The sequence below is a fragment of the Theobroma cacao genome, chromosome 5 (assembly GCF_000208745.1).
Source record: "Theobroma cacao cultivar B97-61/B2 chromosome 5, Criollo_cocoa_genome_V2, whole genome shotgun sequence".
Lineage (NCBI taxonomy): Eukaryota > Viridiplantae > Streptophyta > Magnoliopsida > Malvales > Malvaceae > Theobroma > Theobroma cacao.
In genome coordinates this window covers 10,685,493-10,704,701 of record NC_030854.1, presented here as the reverse complement: position 1 = coordinate 10,704,701, position 19,209 = coordinate 10,685,493, and the positions used below count along the sequence as shown (strand labels likewise).

The following is a 19,209-nucleotide window of genomic DNA, read 5'->3' as shown; positions in this document are numbered from 1 at the left end:
GGGCAAATGTTTCATCATAATTTATACCTTTTTCTTGATTGTAGCCTTGAACAACTAACCTTGCTTTGTTTCTTACCACATTTCCTAACTCATCCATTTTGTTTTTAAATATACCAGCAATTGGATGGTTGGTTAGCCTTAGAACTAAGGTCCAAACTTTGTTCCTTTCAAATTGGCTAAGTTCCTTTTGCATGGCAAGCATCCAACTCTCTTCTTTTTCAGCTTCCTCAAAGTTTTTTGGTTTAACTTATGATATGAATACAAGATATTCACAATTTTCTCTTAATCGTCTTCTAATTTTAACACATTCTAAGGGATCATCAATGATTTACTTTTGAAGATGATCTCTTACAAACCTCTAGCTTCTAGAAAGATCGTTGTGCTATTCTTCAGTTCTTTATAGGTTCTCAAATGGTGATTCTTCCTCATTTTTCACTTTTGAGCTCTCTCCATCATTTTCTTTGTTGTCTAAGATCATTTTCTCCATCATCTTCTCAGTGTCATGCACATCATCATCATCAAACATTACTTTTATTTATGTAGCATTAGTCTCATCAAATACAACATGAATTGACTCTTCTATAACTAGAGTTCTTTTGTTAAACACTCTATATGCTTTAGAATTCAATACACATCCTAAAAAAATGGCCTTATCACTTCTAGCATCAAATTTTTCCAAAATGTGTTTTCCATTATTTAGAGCAAAACATTTGCATTTAAAACTCCTTAAGTTGAGAAATGTTTGGTTTTCTTCCTTTGTAAGGCTCATAAAGGGTTTTAAAAATCATGGCTCTAATGGAAACTCTATTCAAAATGTAAACTGCAGTGTTCACAGCTTCAGCCTAAAAGTACTTAGGCAAGTTGTTTTCACAAAGTATTGTTCTTGCCATTTCTTTTAAAGTCTTATTTTTTCTTTCAACAACTCCATTCTATTGTGGAGTTCTAAGAGTTGAAAAGTTACGATCAAAACCATTTTCATTGCAAAATATTTCAAAATTATCACCTTCAAATTCACCACCATGGTCACTTCTAACACTAATAATGGTAAGACGTTTTTCATTTTGAACTCTTTTGCAATGTTTAACAAAAGTTGGCAATACGTCATCTTTGTGTGTAAGGAAATACACCTATACATATCTAGAGAAGTCATATACAATAACAAAGCCATATGACTTGCCTTTAGACTAGCAACAGTGATTGGTCAAAACAAGTCAACATGTAATAGTTCAAGAGGTCTAAAAGTTGATATGATTTGCTAAGATTTAAATGAGCTCTTAACCTGTTTCCCAAATTGACATGCATCACAAACCTTGTCATTTTCAAAGAATATCTTTGGGAGTCCAATGACTAGGTTTTTTCTTAAGAGTTTTGATATGGTCTGCATACTAGCATGTCATAATCTTTCATATCACAACCAACTATCACACACATCATTGGCAATAAAACATGATTCACTAGACTCAATTTCATCAAGAAAAGATGACATACATGTTCTTAATTATTTTACCAATGAATGCTACTTTGTTAGTATTAATATCAATCACTTGACATCCATAGAAATTAAAGCATACTCTAAAGCCTCTATCACAAAGTTAACTAATGCTTAAAAGGTTATGCCTTAGACCTTTGACAAATAAGCCATGCTTGATTTGAGTTTGAGAGATGTTACCAATGGTTCTAATTTCTTAGATAATACTTTTAGAGTCATCACCAAAGGAAACACCGCCATTCTTCTTCCTATCAAGCTTTGTGAATAGTTTCTCATTGCTGGTCATGTGTCTTAAGCAACCATTGTCGAAATACCAAGACTATATTTCCTTTGGTTAAGGTTCAAAACTTTTGTCCTTTTCCCCTTGCTCAACCTACTAAATAGATTTTTAGTTTTTCTTTAAAGGTACCCATACTTTGATGGGTTTTTGGGGGTTAGCTAACACCTTGGATCCTTTAGGCACTCAAACTAATTTGGTTTTGGGAAGACTACTTTCATAATGATAACAGTTATAAGATAAGTGACCCTTCTTACTACACACATAACAGTGTTGTGAAAAAGCATTACTTTTTTTTCTAAACATTGCATTTCTTTTTGGTTTCTCTTCATTTTTTAATTTTAATTTTGAGTTTTCCGCCATTAAAACTTTAAGTGCAATATTTTCATCTACAACTCTTTGTAACTTTAAATTTTTATTTTCTAATTCCAACTTCAAAATTTCAAAATCTATTTTGGAATGCTTAAGTTCTATTTGAAAATTGTTTCTTTGATCAGCATAACAATTAAAATCATGCTTGAGTTTTTGAAGTTCATCATCTAATGCCAAAGCTTTCTTTCTCATGGCTTTATATTTCAATGCAAGTTTTTTCAAATTCAACATACAAACAATCATATTCATCTTAGAGTTCATCATAAGAAATATCACATGATTGATGGCTTAATTTCGTAGTTGTTGGCTTGAATAGGAGGATATTGGAGTGGAGATTTTGTACTCATGGGACAATATAATCCCTCAAAGGCTTGATCTATTCCTCTTATTGATCAACCATTGTTTTACTTGGAGCAGAAAGCTTTTTATTTTTCCTTCAAAGTATTCGAAAAGTCTTTTCAATTTCTGGATTAAAAGAAACAATTTTCAAATTTTGGGCTCTTCACATACAACCACCAGGTACCTAAAAATTAAAGAAAAGAAAAGTCTAAATTATGATCATTCACATTCAAACCATATTCAATCAATCTTAGCCTTTCAATATATCTTTCTCTTAAGCTCAATTTCAAAACATCTTTAAGGATTTTCTCCAATTCAAAAACATTTTTTTATTAATTTTTAAAGCTTATTAATTTCATTCAATTTTGTCATTAAAAAATAAAAATAACGCTAATAAGGAATTTTTGAAATCTAATTCACCCCCCTTTGGATATTCCTTCATCATTTTTATTGAGCTAACCGATATAACAAAACATGCTCCTTCTTTTATACACGGAGGATATATACATGTCCTAACAACACACCATGTAAACTGTTGGTGGCAACAATGAAAAATATTTTATCCCTAATGTTAGGGGAATGTGACACTTACCTTGAAACCCACATGCCTCCCCAGTTGGTGCAAGGATCTAATAGCGTTTGATTGATTGCTTGAAGCCTTTTTATTTAACATGGTATAGCAGCATACGTATTTGACAATATTAAATTGTTTTATATTAAATTTACAACCAATTAACTCAATCCTATGACATATTTTTTTCTTTTTAATTTGAAAAAGACATGAGTTAAACTCAAGTTTTTTTTGGTAATAGATGTAAATATTTGTTATGGAATCAAATGTTTGAATGCAATAAAAGTATTGTATAAAGTTTAAGACACATTGGTTCTTACATATTCTCTCACACATTACATTTATGAATACCTAACTCAAGTTTAATTTTGAAATTGTGTTGTTTTAAAAAAAATTAATCAAGATCCTATTTTATTATTTCGTTTAATTAAGTTCATATAGTTTTATTTTAGATGAAGTAAGTACATATTACTAAATATTAACTAACTGTTATCAATCAAAATGTCAATTAATATTTTAATATCACATTATTTACCACTTAATAGATTGATATGTTATTTGGGACTATTACATTAAGGAGTGGTAGATGATGTGGCAAAATGTTACTAACTGCAACTTAGAAATTTTTTTTTTCACCCAATCACATGTTTTAAAACCATTGATTTAAGAATTTAAAATAAAAAAATTAAAATAACCTAATTGTTTTAGCAATCAAATCAATTGCTTCCCAAATTAACTGGGATCCTTTCCATAATTCTCTTCTCTCATCGCCCACCACAGTCTTCTCTTTCCTTCTACAATTGAACCAATTTCTTTGGCAAAGAAAGAAAAATAAGATCTATTCCCTCTTCACCTTATACTCTGCGTTCTTCTCTAGTTTTTATCTTCCTTCCCCCCATGCCTTTCATTCTCTCTTTAGAGCAAGAACGTTATTGATACGGGCAGAGCTGATATTATTCAATCGACTCGAGATTGTTAACCAACAGCAGGGATATGGCCAGTGCATAAATAAGTAGATGAGAGAATCTGAAATTGTCGACTTGGGACGAATATTCAAGGGAAGGGTTTCTACTTTTGTAGGAGAATAACTGTCTAGTGCAGTAAAAAATAATCTGTAAATTGTGGGCTTTTCCTCAAAGAAAGAATCTGACGTTTTGGTGGATAGGAATTGGGCAAGGTGTGAGATATCTCCGTATTGCCTTTTCTCATCTAGAATATTTTGGCAATATCTTGTTGTAGTTAATGCTGCAGCAATGTTGAAGCTGATTTTTAACTTTCACTCGAGTTGCCTCATGGGCTTTGCATATTCAGTTTCATGTACAAGAACGGGTAAAAGTGTTTGTTTATTTGTTTACGTAAAAGAGTCTCAGTTCTTTTCTTCAAAAACAAAGATGAAAACTCCATGTCAATTTTCTCAAATTTCAAATACCCATCACAATTGTAGTACAGCTTCTTGATTGCTTAGATTGGTTGTTGTGTGCTTTTGTTGAAGTTGAATTGATTTTGGATCAAATTGATTTTGGATGTTTGGGTTTGAGTTCGTTTTGTTGATGAAATGGGTTTTGTATGACCAGAGCCGGTTTTAGGGTAAAGGCATTGAAACAAGAGCGGTAAGTCTCAAATTTCTGTAAGTCTGGTAATTTTATAATAATAATATAATTAATTATATTAAAAATATATAATAATTAAAATAATTAATAAACTATTTATTTATTTTTATATGTCTAATAAATATTTTTTTTTGTCACTTTCACATATTTATCAAATTTCAACTATTTATCTCACTTCCTATTAAAAAATGTAAAAGTAAAAATAATTAATAAAATTATATATTTTCTCACTTGGTTGATTATTCCTAATAAGTTTCGATTTTTTATCACTTTTCTAATTCTCAACTATTTCTCCTATTCCCAATCAAGATAATATGTATTTAATAATATTCAAAGGTATTTTTTTTCTATATATAAAACCAATTATTATTTTTTTTTCAATTTATAATAGTCAATTACCAATTTTCTTTTCATTTGCTCTTTATTCCTTAACTTCAATTGAAAAAAACATCATTTTCTTAATTTCAATAAAAAAGTCTTATTTGAATATTTAATTTTAGACTTTTGAGATTATTGAGCCATCCCTATTGTTTTTAATTCAAACTAATTTGAATGTGTATTATTATTCATTTTCATAATTAATATTTTAACATCAATTGAAATTAATAACTTATTCTAGATCAACTTTAAACTCTAAGTTGATCTAGGAAGGAACCCGTTAATTAGATTGCCAAACTAATTAAGTTATTTTAATTTTTTAATCCCTAAACCAATAAATTAAAGACATGTGACTATATAAAAAAGAAAAAAAATAAAGTCTTAGTCAACAACATTTCTACCGCATCATTTGCCACATGGTAGTGTAATAATCCAAAATGACATGTCAACGTTAAAAAACGAATTGGTATTTTGATTAAAAGAAATTAATGAGCAACTATTAGCATGATTTATTTAATTCAAAATAAAAATATAATAATTTAATTGAATAGTATAAAAAGATAACAATTTAATTAATTTTTTTATATAGTTTAGAAACTTATTAGAGTATTTAATCTTAAAATTTTGAAGAAATATGTAAAATATCTATAGATTTAATTTTAAAAAAATGAAAGGAAAAGGAAAAGAATTTGTATCGACCAAAGAATATGCTAAAAGTTGGTTCCAATTATTTTTTGTTAAGTAAATATATTCCCGAGTCGTGGCACGTATTCAAAGTGGGCCCTGCCCTTCGGTGAGGTGAAAAGGGGAGGGCCTTCACACCTCGAACAAAAACCCAACAAGCGTCCGAAAACCAGTTAGAATAGCAGTGCCAAAATTTCGTCAGTTTTTAATTGTTGTTTGCTTTCTCTTCACAAAAGAAGCGCCAAGGAATATGGATCCAATTCCTCTCCATCGTATCTTCATCTAATCAGTATCTCCCACACTACTTAGCTTATATTTGAAAGGCCACCAACTCTTCTCTTCTCCTCTCCTCACCTTCCTCTCAATCTTTTCCAGTTAGGTTACTCTCTTTCGCTTCATTTTCTTCTGCTACTTCACTCACTATAATAATCTTTTATTTTTTATTTATTTATTTTTTTACTTTTAATGGAATCGTAATTCTTAATGTGATCGCAGGTGATCTTTTCAGAAGCTCCGACTTGATCCATTCAGGTAGTTGATCAATTTTCAGATTTCTTTTTTCTTTGTTTAATTGAAGTATTTTACTTTTAATTTCAATTGTGTGAATCGATTTTTGATTAGATTGTTTTCTTGCAATGTAATTACAACAAATATTAGCAGTTTATTTCTGTGAATGGAATTTTTTCCATATTTTTGTGGCATTTGTCGATAACTTAGACTGGTTTAGCTTTTCTTTGTCTTAAAAATCTTGTTACTAACTTATCGAGGAATTGAATTATCTTTCTTTTTTCTTATGGCATTTTGTCAATAATCTTGAAAAGTCGTTTTTTCCATACAACCCTAACTCAATTCAAAGTAGTGATTGCTTATCACGTTACAGGATTCTAATTGGTACAATAGGCATGAATCGGATTGCAATGGGGGCACGTCTTATGATAGTATCTGATCTTGATCATACAATGGTATGTTTTTAACTTGAATATTTGCTTTCGTTTTCAGAAAATGTCATGCCTGTGCTTGTGCTGTGGTTACTTAATTTGATATGATGATCTTCATTTTTGCAGGTTGATCACCATGATGCTGAGAACATGTCTTTGCTTAGGTTTAATGCACTGTGGGAGTCGAATTATCGTCATGACTCTCTTCTGGTTTTCTCCACTGGGAGGTCACCCACACTCTACAAACAGTTGAGGAAAGAGAAACCCATGTTGACTCCCGATATAACTATTATGTCAGTGGGAACTGAGATAACATATGGCAACTCAATGGTGCCGGATGATGGTTGGGTTGAAGTTCTGAATCAGAAATGGGATAGGAACATTGTCACTGATGAAACAAGCAAGTTTTCTGAGCTCACTCTTCAGGTATAGTTAATATATATCAGCAACTGCAACATTATATCTAAATCTTACTATTATTCTGTTGAGAGTGTCTTGAATGTATCTGGAATTATAGGACCTGGTCTTGACAAATGCAAGCATGTTGGATCATGCAGGCAGAAACGGAGCAGCGACCACACAAGGTCAGCTTCTATGTTGATAGGACTAAGGCCCAGACAGTGATGAAGGAGCTTTCAGAGTGTTTGGAAAAGCGAGGGGTAAGATTCAACTTACTACCAAGGATATGTTGCACCCAATCATGTACTTTTGCCAAGTAAATATACTTTGAAAGATATACATCAGATCACATCACATTTGTATTTATTTCTTCTTCATCTTGCTTGCTTAATTGTTGCATATTCATTGAATGTTAATATTATTTATCATTAACTTGTGTTTTATTCTGGGCCAGCTGGACATTAAAATAATTTATAGTGGAGGAATGGATTTGGATATATTACCACAAGGTGCAGGCAAAGGACAGGCTCTTGCATATTTACTAAAGAAGTTTAAGGCCGAGGGAAAACCACCTAGTAATACTCTTGTCTGTGGTGATTCTGGAAATGATGCTGAACTCTTCAGCATTCCAGAAGTGTATGGAGTCATGGTTGGTATTCTTCTGCTTTTTTAAATAATCCAGAGTTATTAGACCATCAGAAATTACAATAGTCTTTGTGGCTATTTCTGTTTCATTAATTCCCCCCCCCCCCCGGTCCCCCGCCCCCCCTCTGCAGGTTAGCAATGCCCAAGAAGAATTGTTGCAATGGCATGCTGAAAATGCAAAAGGTAACCCTAATATAATCCATGCAAAAGAAAGGTGTGCAGCTGGGATCATAGAAGCCATTGGACATTTTAACCTCGGTCCAAACGCTTCTCCAAGAGATGTTGCTGATTTTATCGAATGTAAGCTGGAAAATGTCAATCCTGGTCATGAAGTAGTGAGATTTTACTTGTTCTATGAGAGATGGAGGCGAGGGGAGATTGACAACTGTGAGGCATATATAGCAAGTCTAAAAGCTTCTTGTGTATGTTTACCGGCCTTTCTTTACTTTTAATGTTATGTTTTTGTCATGGTTGTTTTCAGTTCATCAGAATTTGGGCAACATCTTACATTCCTCTTACTATTAGGAAAGATGGAAGCAAAGACAATGACCATGTAACTATATCTGCATCTTCTGATCGATGAATTATTAATGTTTATTGGCCTAGAGGTGACAATTCAATGGTTTGGGTCAGGCCATTACAAGTCAAAGGAAATTCTAGTCATATTTGGGTTTGGGTTGTTTTGGGCTCGCATCATCTCAGATTTGGTTCATTTCGGATTTGTGTATTTTGGGTCCAGTTTAATTCAGGCTTGAATCATTTTGGGTTCAAGTTGTTCAAATTATTTGGTGTTCGAATTTTGGTCGTTCAGGTTTGAGTCATTTTGGGTTTGGTTCAATTTAGGTTTGGGTCATTTCGTGTTCAGGTTTGGCGGGTTTCGGTTGTTTACTTTTCTGGTCAAATCAGGTTGATTCAGGTTCTGGTTCGGCTCAGCTTTGCCAGCTCTAGCTATTGCTCTAACTTTCCTCCAGTTGTTTATTCTAGTTTGGTGCATCATTGGCTTCTATTTCTTGATCAAACTAGAATTCTTTACACATTTGAAATTTGATTTGTAAGACCTTTCATGATTTAAAATCCATCTCTGTACGGATTGAATCAGCTTTATGGTAGATAGGCATGCAAGTGAATCAGATGTTTAAAACATTCCATCATCGCATTTTTCTACATGATTTTAGACAGGGAATTCTTTATTGTCATTGTGTTTTCCATCATTATTATTTGTACAACATAACCCACCTACCCCATCCCAATACGCACAAAGCCAGGCCTCTGCGGGTAGGAAACGTTATGGTAGAGTAGGGTATGCATGCTAGGTAATTAGGAAAACAGATAGATAAAAGTGTACAGATTTGTTCTTCTGCAATATTATGTCTAAAACTTGATTTTTGGTAAGATGATACACGCAACTGAAGATTTGAATTTGTCAATGGGTGTGTGTCTACAATTTGGAGTGCATGCAATCAATTCTTGGACAAGTTTGTGGTTATAGATCTACCAAGCCCCTTTTGAATTTTAACAAATAATTGTACTGGTTTGTTTCTTGAATCAAACATATCTGCTAAGAAAACACTGGTTTCATTTTTCCTTTTACCTTTTCCTTTTATATGAATAAAATCTAATTTTGAGTCTTTGAAGCTTACTACTTAGTCATGCTTTAAATTTTTATTATTTTTCTTCAGGATCCAACTGCTGTATTTGCCTTTCCATCTGGTGTTGAGAGAACTCTTCATGAATGCATACACAGACTGAGAGGTTGCCATGGAGACCAAAAGGGTAAACAGTTCCGGGTCTGGGTGGATAGTGTGTTATCGACACCTACTGGCACAAGCACATGGCAAGTCAAGTTTGATAAGTGGGAGTTATCCGGTGAGAGTTTTTTCTTAATAAATTGGCTAAATCAGTTGGTCATTGTCTTTGCATTAGCAGACAGCTTTTCTTGCAAGCATGCTGATATTGTATGTTCAATTCAAAAACAAGTATTATGAACATGTGCTAGGATGCATGGTTTTTTTTAAGCATGTGCTCTACCTTGTATAGTTGGGAAGGTCCTGAGAGCAACTGATTTCTATCTTTATGTTCCTGTGACTACCCATGAGTTTCCACTTTTGTATTGACTTGCTAATTCTTGTAGGTGACGAGCGGTATAGTTGTGTGACCACCATTATACTAAATGCGAAGGTAAGAATTGTAAAATCTTAATATTTTAATTTGTCCCTGAAGATTGCTTAACATAATTATGTTCTAAGATGATTGCATTTTGGGTTTGCAGGGGTCCAGTGCTTCGGATGGGTATACTTGGGTGAACGTGCAGCAGAAGTGGTTAGAAGGATTTGAAAAGAAGGATGACTCAACCTGGTTTTTCTAGTATTCTGCAACATCTTGACTCCAGAGTCAGTATAAAGTTGTATTGAAATAAATGTATTCAAATTTTACTAATCTTTTTTTATACAACAATGGAGATGGCACTATGATGAGATAAACTGAGATACCGGGGCTTCTGTATCTTCTTGGGTGTCTCTTGTTCTCTATCTTACTATGATACTATCCATGTTCTTGCAGTTTATAGTAAATGATTATATGAATTTAGGTTCGTTTTAATCATTTACTCAGTTATAATAAAATAGTACAATGTCAACTTTTACAATTTGATAAATAGTAACAAAATGCAAAATAATAATAATAATAATAAATAATCCAAAAATTTAGTTCGAGGAAGAAACAATCAAAACGGAAACCAATTACAGTCCGGAAGAAAGAACAAGAGGGCCCACTTGCCGCTTTTCATCATGAGCTCTTATAGCACAAGCCCACTTAAGCAGTATTTCCATCTAAAAATAAATAGCTAAAGGGCCGGACCGGGTTCGAAACGTTGACCTCTTGATCTGCAGTCAAATGCGCTACCACTGAGCTATAGATCCCGCTGGGTCTAAGGCTTGCCAAGAATTATTTATTTGAGCAAAATAGATTAAGCAGGCTCTGCCTTGAATTTAACTGGAAAAGGTCAAAATTAAAATAAAAACTATTAAATTAATTTTTGATTAAGTATTTGATTCAATTGTTTTCGTGGTAACCATACTTTTCAACCTTTTTTTAAGGGTATATAGAAATGAAATTAAAAGGTAACCCATGGGTGATACCTTCATTCTTAGAAAAAAAAACTTGAAATTTTAAGTGTAAAGTTTATTGTATGAGCAGCAAATAATTTCGTAAGTAATCGGTATGATATTTTTGGGTTTCACCCTCATGTAAAACTGATCTGGATCGGTTTGGTAAGTGAAATAACTTGATGAGAATTTTTTTATGTAAAATATTTTATAGGATAATTCAATAATTTTTTATTATTTATATAAATTGTTGAAAATATTTTTTATTGTTTGAATTATCCTGTGAAAAATATTTTCATCATCAATATAGCTATGAAAATATCAATATTTATCAATTGTGCAAAATATTCAAAACTTAATTATCAACATTGAAAATATTATATAATAACAAAATAACTAAAAATATGCTCTCGAGCATTTGTCTCATTGCTTGGTGCATAATCTCCATGCCTAAAGAGTAGGGTTCGAATCCCTCCTCCCTCAATTAAAAAAAAAAAAAAAAACTAAAAACATACATGTAGTTCAAAATTAATAATCTTACATAACAACAACATTCCACATTAATAATTAATTATCTTACAAATATTTATCTTAAATAATAAAAACTACTATGAAAATATAATTAACCATCCAACAAATATTATCTTAAATAATAAATCATTTTTTTAGCACTCTAAAAAATGTCTTATGTTCCGAAAGGTGAAAAATGAGTGTTTTTCTCATGAATTCGTAAAATGTTTAACATCTATAATATATTTTTAATCTTTCAAACAAATATAAATCTTGAAAACTTTTTTTAAATTTATTTTATGTCAAAACAAACAAACAAACAACGTTTCACCTTGAAAGTAGAATTGTAAGATTAACATACGTAAACACCCATCGACACTAGTGAAATTCCTCTCATAGTTTTTTCCTTTCATTTTCTTGGTAATTGCTATGATAATCCATCATTAGGCATCCATTTAGTACGACAAGATACAATCATGATTAGAAGTTTACGATAGTCGATTGCAACTGAGCAACTGATCACAACCATTAGTCAATTGGTTCGATTGGGGGGGCGGGGGGCGACTCATCCCCCTTGAAACTGATTGAGAAGCCAACCCCCACCCTTTTTTTTTTTATTTGGGGGAAAAGGTGTTTAAAGGACCTCCCCCCCCCGCCCCCCCTCCCCCCCCAAAATAAAATAGAAACCAACCGACCAACCCCCTCCCCCCTTAGTGGAATTCCCTCAATTTGCAATCTACACCTCCCCTAAACCCTAACTCTCCTTATTAGCTCACTTGGCTGTTGGCTTTGTGAAAATAGCAAGAGAGAGAAAATGATTCTATGGGATTAGAAAAAAAAATGTTATGTTTGGTTGAGTATAATATGTTGTTTTTTGCTTGAAAAAAATAATATTAATGCAAATAAAAATAATTCCAAGGGATTAGAAAAAAAATGATATGTTTGGTTTTTAATTTTTTCTCAACCATAGATTATTTCAACCTTAGTTGATATTAAAAATTTCAAAGAGCTTAATGTTTAGAATTATTGTTTTACTAATCAATTAAATTAATTTGCAATAGGCTAGAATTAAACATTAAGAATTATGTTTGGGAATTATTGTTTGGATTTTCAATTAAAATGATTGGTAATGTGCTAGAATTATACATTAAGAATTATGTTTGGGAATTATGTTGAGAATTATTGTTTGGATTTTCAATTAAAATGATTAGTATTATGTTAGAATTAAACATTAAGAATTATGTTTGGCAATTATGTTCATAATTATTGTTTGGATTTTCAATTAAAATGATTGGTAATATGCTAGAATTAAACATTAAAATTATGTTTGGGAATTAATGTTTAGAATTATTGTTTGGACTTTCAATTAAAATAATTGGCAATATGCTATAATTAAACAGTAAGAATTATGTTTGAGAATTATGGTGAGAATTATTGTTTGGATTTTAATATGCTAGAATTAAACATTAAAAATTATGTTTGGGAATTAATGTTTAGAATTATTGTTTGGACTTTCAATTAAAATGATTGGCAATATGCTAGAATTAAACATTAAGAGTAATGTTTGGAAATTAATGTTTAGAATTATTATTTGGATTTTCAATTAAAATTATTGGTAATATGCTAGAATTAATGATTGGAATTCATATTTGGGTTTTTTTTTTTTTTGTAGATGTCAACTAATAAGGAAACAAATTTGACAACTAGTGAGACACCAACACCAACATCAATACCATCAACATCTACACCTCATGTTACTACTAGTTCTACTGAAGCCAACAAAACATGTGAGGTAGTAAGCAAAATGCGGAAGCAAAGGGAACCACCTTAATCTACATCGATTGTGTGGGATTACTTCACCAAATTTGTTGATAAGAAAGGTCATAAGAAGGCTAAATGTTTCCATTGTGGTAAAGAATTGTGTGATGAAACAAAAAAAAATGGAACATCTTCATTGAATAATCATATTAAAGTTTGTCCGAAGTTGAAATTCGTTCGTGATAGTGAAGAGAACAAGCAAATGGATTTAGTTTTTGCTTCAGGAGGAGACGGGTTGGGTAGTTGGAATTTTGATCAAGAGGCAACTAAGAGGAGTTTAGCTGAGATGATCATTTTAGATGAATTGCCTTTTAAGTTTATGGAAAATCAAGGATATAGGAAACACATAAACAAAGCATATCTTAGATTTCGTATACCGTCACGATGGACTGTTGCTAGGGAGTCTTATAAGGTTTATAATGATGAACCAAATCGGATGAGAAGATTGTTAAGAACATTTCCTGGTAGAATGTGTCTCACCACTGACACATGGACTTCGATACAAAGAATTAATTATATCTGTTGGACTACTCATTTTATCAATAATGATTGGAAATTGTAAAAAAGGATTTTTGAACTTTTGTCCTATTACTAGTCACAAAGGTGAGGCCATTGGTAAGGTAATTAGTAAATGTTTGCTTGATTGGGGGACCCACAAGATTTTTTTTATCACTGTTGATAATGCAATTCAAAAGATGTTGTAGTAGGACATTTGAAGAAAAATTAAATGTTCCTGAAACTAGTATTTTAGGCGGTAGATTTTTTTCATGTGAGATGCATTGCTCATATTGTTAATCTTATGGTGTCTAATAGATTGAAGGATATCAATACCTCAATTGCTCGTGTTAAAGGGGCAGTGAGATATGTTAGACAATCCCCTGCTAGATTAGCCAAGTTTGAGGAGTGTGTTGCTAGTGTGGGAGTTGAGAGCAAGTGTTTATTGTGTTTGGAAATGAGCACTAGATGGAATTCTACTTTTTTTTATGTTGGATATAACTTTGAAATTTAAGAGGGCTATTGCATCATTTGAGTTATGTGATAATAGCTACATACTTGGGCTATAAGGTTGAGAGATGGGGTGCCTAATGATAGAGATTGGGCAAATGTTAAGAGGATTTCTCCTTTCTTGGGAAAATTTTATGATTTGACATTGAGTGTTTCAAGCACATCTTACAGAATTACTAATTTTTTTCTGGATTCCATTTCTGATGTGTATACGACTTTGATTGAATGGAAAAATGGTGATGATGTTGATTTGCAGTCTATGGCAATTAAGCTGAAAAAGAAACTTAACAAGTATTGAGGGAATGTGGACAAAATGAATTTGGTGTTGTTCATTACCGCAATGCTTGATCCGAGGAAAAAGCTTTCTTATGTTGAATTCACTTTGCTAGAAATGTATCCTCTTACACAAGCTTCAATGATGTTTTCTTTGGTGATACAAACAATGGATGAGTTGTTTTGTTATTACAGAAATATGTTACAACCTCTATCTCATATTGGTGAAAGTGATCAAGAGTGTCCAACATCCATGCGACAAGGCACTAGTGGTAGTTGTAATGATAGTGTTGCTTCAACTTTGATTGGCAAAGACACAGAACATACTAAAAACATATTCGATAGGTTCAAGAAGCACCTGTTAAACACTAGGTCAAAAGAGCTAAAAACGAAATTGGAGAAATATTCATCTAAGCTTGTGGATGATGAGGGTTTTGATGATGATGAGTTTGATGTTCTCATCTTGTAGAAACTCAATCAGTTTAGTTTTCCTATACTTGCCGTTATTGCTCGTGATGTTTTGGCTATTCCCAATATCAATAGTTGCTTTGGAATATACTTTTAGTACCAGTGGACATGTGCTTGATGCATATAGAAGTCCTTTTACTCATAAAGTCGTGCAAGCACTTATTTGTGCTCAAGATTGGTTACATGGATTGGCATATGGTGATCCAAATTTGATTGAGAATGATTTGGACGAGCTCGATAAACTTGATTTTGGTAATTATTTTATAGTTTTCTTTGTAATTTAATTTATTAGATTTGTAAAAGATCAATTTATCATATTTGCTATTTTATTTTTAGATTTGGCTAATATTGTTTGCATTAAAGACAATAGTTGAGTCTAAGCCTGAATCGGACTAACACGTTATTTCTATTGGTTATTTACACTTTTTCAAGTAATTTTATCATTAGGTATTATCCAATATTTACATTACATTTATAATTTATTTATGTTATCTTACCACAATAATTTACACTAATTATATATTTGCTTTTAACCTTTTTAAGAGCATGTTTTGCAAAATCGTTGAATTAGAGTTAGACGTTCATCTTTTGAAGTTTAGTGATTTATGTTGTGAAACTTTAATTGTGTAACTTCTAATCCAAAATTAAAATTATGAAGGATATCTCTTCTTTGTTTATTTATTATTTCAAGATTAATGTTAATTTCTTTGTGATCATGTTTAATTAATTGGCTTAAACTTATAGAACTTTTGAAACTAATGTTTATTTATTATATAAAAATTACTATTATTAATTATTTAAAATAAATAAATAGGTTCGAAGGATTATATATAAATAAATGAACCCAAAATAGCCATTTACAAGGGGTTATATAAAAAAGCTCAAGTCAAGCAAAAAAAAAAAAAATGCCATTCACAAAGGGTAACACAAAAAAAAAGTCCAAGTTAACCCAAGTCAGCCTAAGTTAGCGCACTTCAAAAATCGACTTAAGTCGATCAAACAGAGGTTGGTTTAACTAACCGAAACCAACCTCTTGCACGATTTAATTTGATCAGTTTATAGAATAAATATTTTAATCAATTTTCATCAAAATCGAACCAAAAATTGACCAAACCGAACCAAGTTCACCCCCAACCGTGATTTACTTATATGAGAAATACACACACACACACACACACACCATGAGTAAACTCACAAATTTAACCAATAACCCTCGGAGTTGTGATTCATTCAAACTGCAAAAACCCTTCTCCGACTTTAAATTACAAGTTAAGAATTAAAGCCTGACCTTGTGGGATAAATCCTCCTAAAGGAGAGCAAGAGAGTTTGGGCCAAATTCACCTCTCAGCACATACTTGTTGCTCAATTTCTTAAAGTAGAGCACAAAACTTGAATACTACCGTCCTTATCAACACTAACCATTTATAACCTTTAAATCATAAGCACTTATGTTAGCCTTATCAATTAAGAAAATTTGGTATCTTAACTTAAAACTTGATATTAAAATTAAAAATCTTCTATTTTATAAAAAAAAATATCTATAATAATGTTTATTTAACATATTATTTGAAAAAGTCTCTAAACTATTTAACAAATTTAAATAAATTATATCCAGTTAAACCTTTATATATATTGAAAAGTCAAACTAGAATCATTAATTACCATGGGTAATATTAAATATCTTTGCATGTGAGATATGGCTATTAATGTTCTTATGATTTTAACAAGACATTGCAATTCAAAATGATCTCTCTGCTCCCTCTCTCCTTGTCTAATATTTAATTTCTATTAAATGCTTGATCAACCTTGTCAAACCCTTAAACTTTTGGTGCTTATGATCCAACTAGGCAAAATACCAAAGAATCCTGGCTACAGGTCCATTTAATATGGACCAAGCTTTTCTAGAATGATCAAACTTGGCTTTTGGTAAGGGGCAGCTTAATAATTTTAAAGGTTTAAAGTTAAATATTCAAATGAGATCTTTTTTTATTGAAATTAAAAAAAAATATTAACATTTTTAATTAAATTTATAATTCAATAAATCAACTATTACATAAAATAGAAACAATATAACAATATAATATAAACTCTAAATTAAAGTAAAAAGGTCTACAAAGATTAAAATAATAATACCTAATTATTGAATGCTTATTGCAAACAGCAAATGAGGTTCACGACTTTGTGAAGATAATAAAAGAAGAAAGAGCAAATGAAGAAAGAAGAATTCAAAAGTGGACATTATAAATTAAATAAAAAAGATAATTGATTTTATATATAGAAAAAAAATCTATTGGAGATCATTAAATACATATTACTATTAATTGATTGCAAATAGAGGATATAGTTTAGAAAAAAAAGCTATTAGAGATCATTAAATAATGTTACCATTACTTGATTGGAAATAGGAAAAATATGGGAGAATGAATAGTATTGTAAAAATTGAAAAGTGATAAAAATTTAGATTTATTAAGTACATATTTAAGAAAGTGAGAGAATTTATTATTTTGTTAATTATCTTGACTTTTACATGATAAATGGGCTAAGTAGTTGAGAATTAATAAAGATATGAAAGGAAGAGAAAATAAATATTTATTAGACTTGAGAAATAGGTAAATATTTTAATAATTATCCTAATTTTTATATATTTTTAATATAATTAATTATATTATTATTATAATAAAATTAGAATGCCTACTAAAAATTTGACACCTAAAGCCACTGGTTTGGTGGCTTTACCCTTGAGCCAACATAACTTTTGGTGGTCAATCTCAAATAATCTGTGATTCCACAACTGTCATAAGCATAGTTAAGTAAAACCCAAAGCAAAGCACTCTTTCTTCTCCCATAGGGCACCGTTGCTATTAGAAGAAAACCATTCTACGTGATATGAGTTAAAATACCATGACTAACTACTATGAGTTAAACTTTTGTATTTTTATTATTGATGAAACAAACTTTTATGACTAATTGTTATAAATTATAACATCATTTGCTATTTTATATTTATGTGATGTTGATATGTAATATAAAAAAATCATATTATCTGTTATAAGGGGCGGAGCTAGTCAATTTTTGTTAAAGGGGTCAAAGACAAAAAAGAATAAAAGCTAAAAATTGTTAAAACTAATACGTTGAACTTAACCAATGATCAAAAGATTCATAATAGACAATAATTTTATATAATATGTAAATAAAAAAAACTAAGAAAAAAAACTTATAATAGTCATTTAAGAAAGTTGTGCTCGACAATATTTCCTGGATTCAAATTCATCAATTATCGACTATGTACTGAAAAGACTAGCAATGTCTTTCTCAATATAAATAACTAAATTATCTGCAAGAAACTCGTCATCCATTTTGTTATGGAGTTTTTTTTTTCACAATTTTCATTGCTGAAAAGGCTCTCTCTATAATTGCTGTAGAAACCAGAAGGGTCAAAATAAGACGAATTAATCTATCAATCAAGTGGTAATTTTTTGACTTTTCTGTTTCTGCTAATCTTTGGCACAATTCAGAAAGTGTCTTAATATCTTCAAAACTTTGATGATAAGGTATATCAAGCTTGTAATGCCTCAATTGTAACCTTAAAATAATTCTTTCTTGTTCTGTGAAATCCTAAGAATAAAAATTGTTTACTAACTTACATATATTATTAATATTGAATGATTTGTAATTGTTATGAGGATCCAAAACAGTGCTTAAAGTTAAAAGTTCCATAGCTTGCTCATTGAATCTTAAATTCAATTTTTGTAATTGGGAATTTATTGTCACTAAGAATACATCAACTTGATAATGATGCTCCACAGTTCCATCAGGTTGACGAGATCGACCTTTGCCCAAGATATATTGTGCACCCATGTCATGAATTTCTATATCATGTTTTTGACAAAATTTTTTCACATTCTTAAGCAAATTAGACCACCCATCATCTCTCAACTTCTAAAGAAGTGATTTTGTAGTAAAAACAAGATGAATTGCATTTAAAATATCTTGAGAGCGTAATTGTAATGCTTGACAAAGAACATTAGTGATTGCTATGATCTCATACATTAGGTGTAATATGAAAATAAATTCAAATGATGCTAATATTTTATTGCCAGTAGAAGCATCATCTCTTTGTGAATAACTGGCCCCTTCGTCAATAATACTTTCGATAATAGTGCAGGTTGCATCAAACATTCTCATCAAGCTACAAATAGAATTAAAGTGTGAGCTCTATCGAGTATCTCCAGCTCTTTGTAGAGTTCCCACTTGATTTGCTCCTTTACCTATTTCAAGTTCATCACTAGCAATCATTTTTGCAATGTCAATCTTGTAATTGCTCATGGC

General features: G+C 31.1%; 1 protein-coding gene across 3 annotated transcripts; it reads left to right on the top strand.

Annotated features, from left to right (window-relative positions):
* On the top strand, positions 5,906-10,300 carry LOC18598461 (sucrose-phosphatase 2). 3 transcript variants are annotated; one of them, XM_018122318.1, is made up of 10 exons: positions 5,906-6,094; positions 6,216-6,251; positions 6,601-6,682; positions 6,785-7,084; positions 7,216-7,317; positions 7,512-7,706; positions 7,834-8,124; positions 9,382-9,568; positions 9,834-9,880; positions 9,972-10,300. In XM_018122318.1, exons 3-10 carry the CDS (start codon positions 6,623-6,625, stop codon positions 10,065-10,067), a joined length of 1,278 nt encoding a protein of 425 aa, XP_017977807.1. In that variant the 5' UTR covers positions 5,906-6,094; positions 6,216-6,251; positions 6,601-6,622; the 3' UTR covers positions 10,068-10,300. The 3 variants fall into 3 exon arrangements, with proteins under 3 accessions (XP_017977807.1, XP_007028060.2, XP_017977808.1); XM_007027998.2 differs by having other exon boundaries at positions 6,580-6,682; XM_018122319.1 differs by having other exon boundaries at positions 6,081-6,099.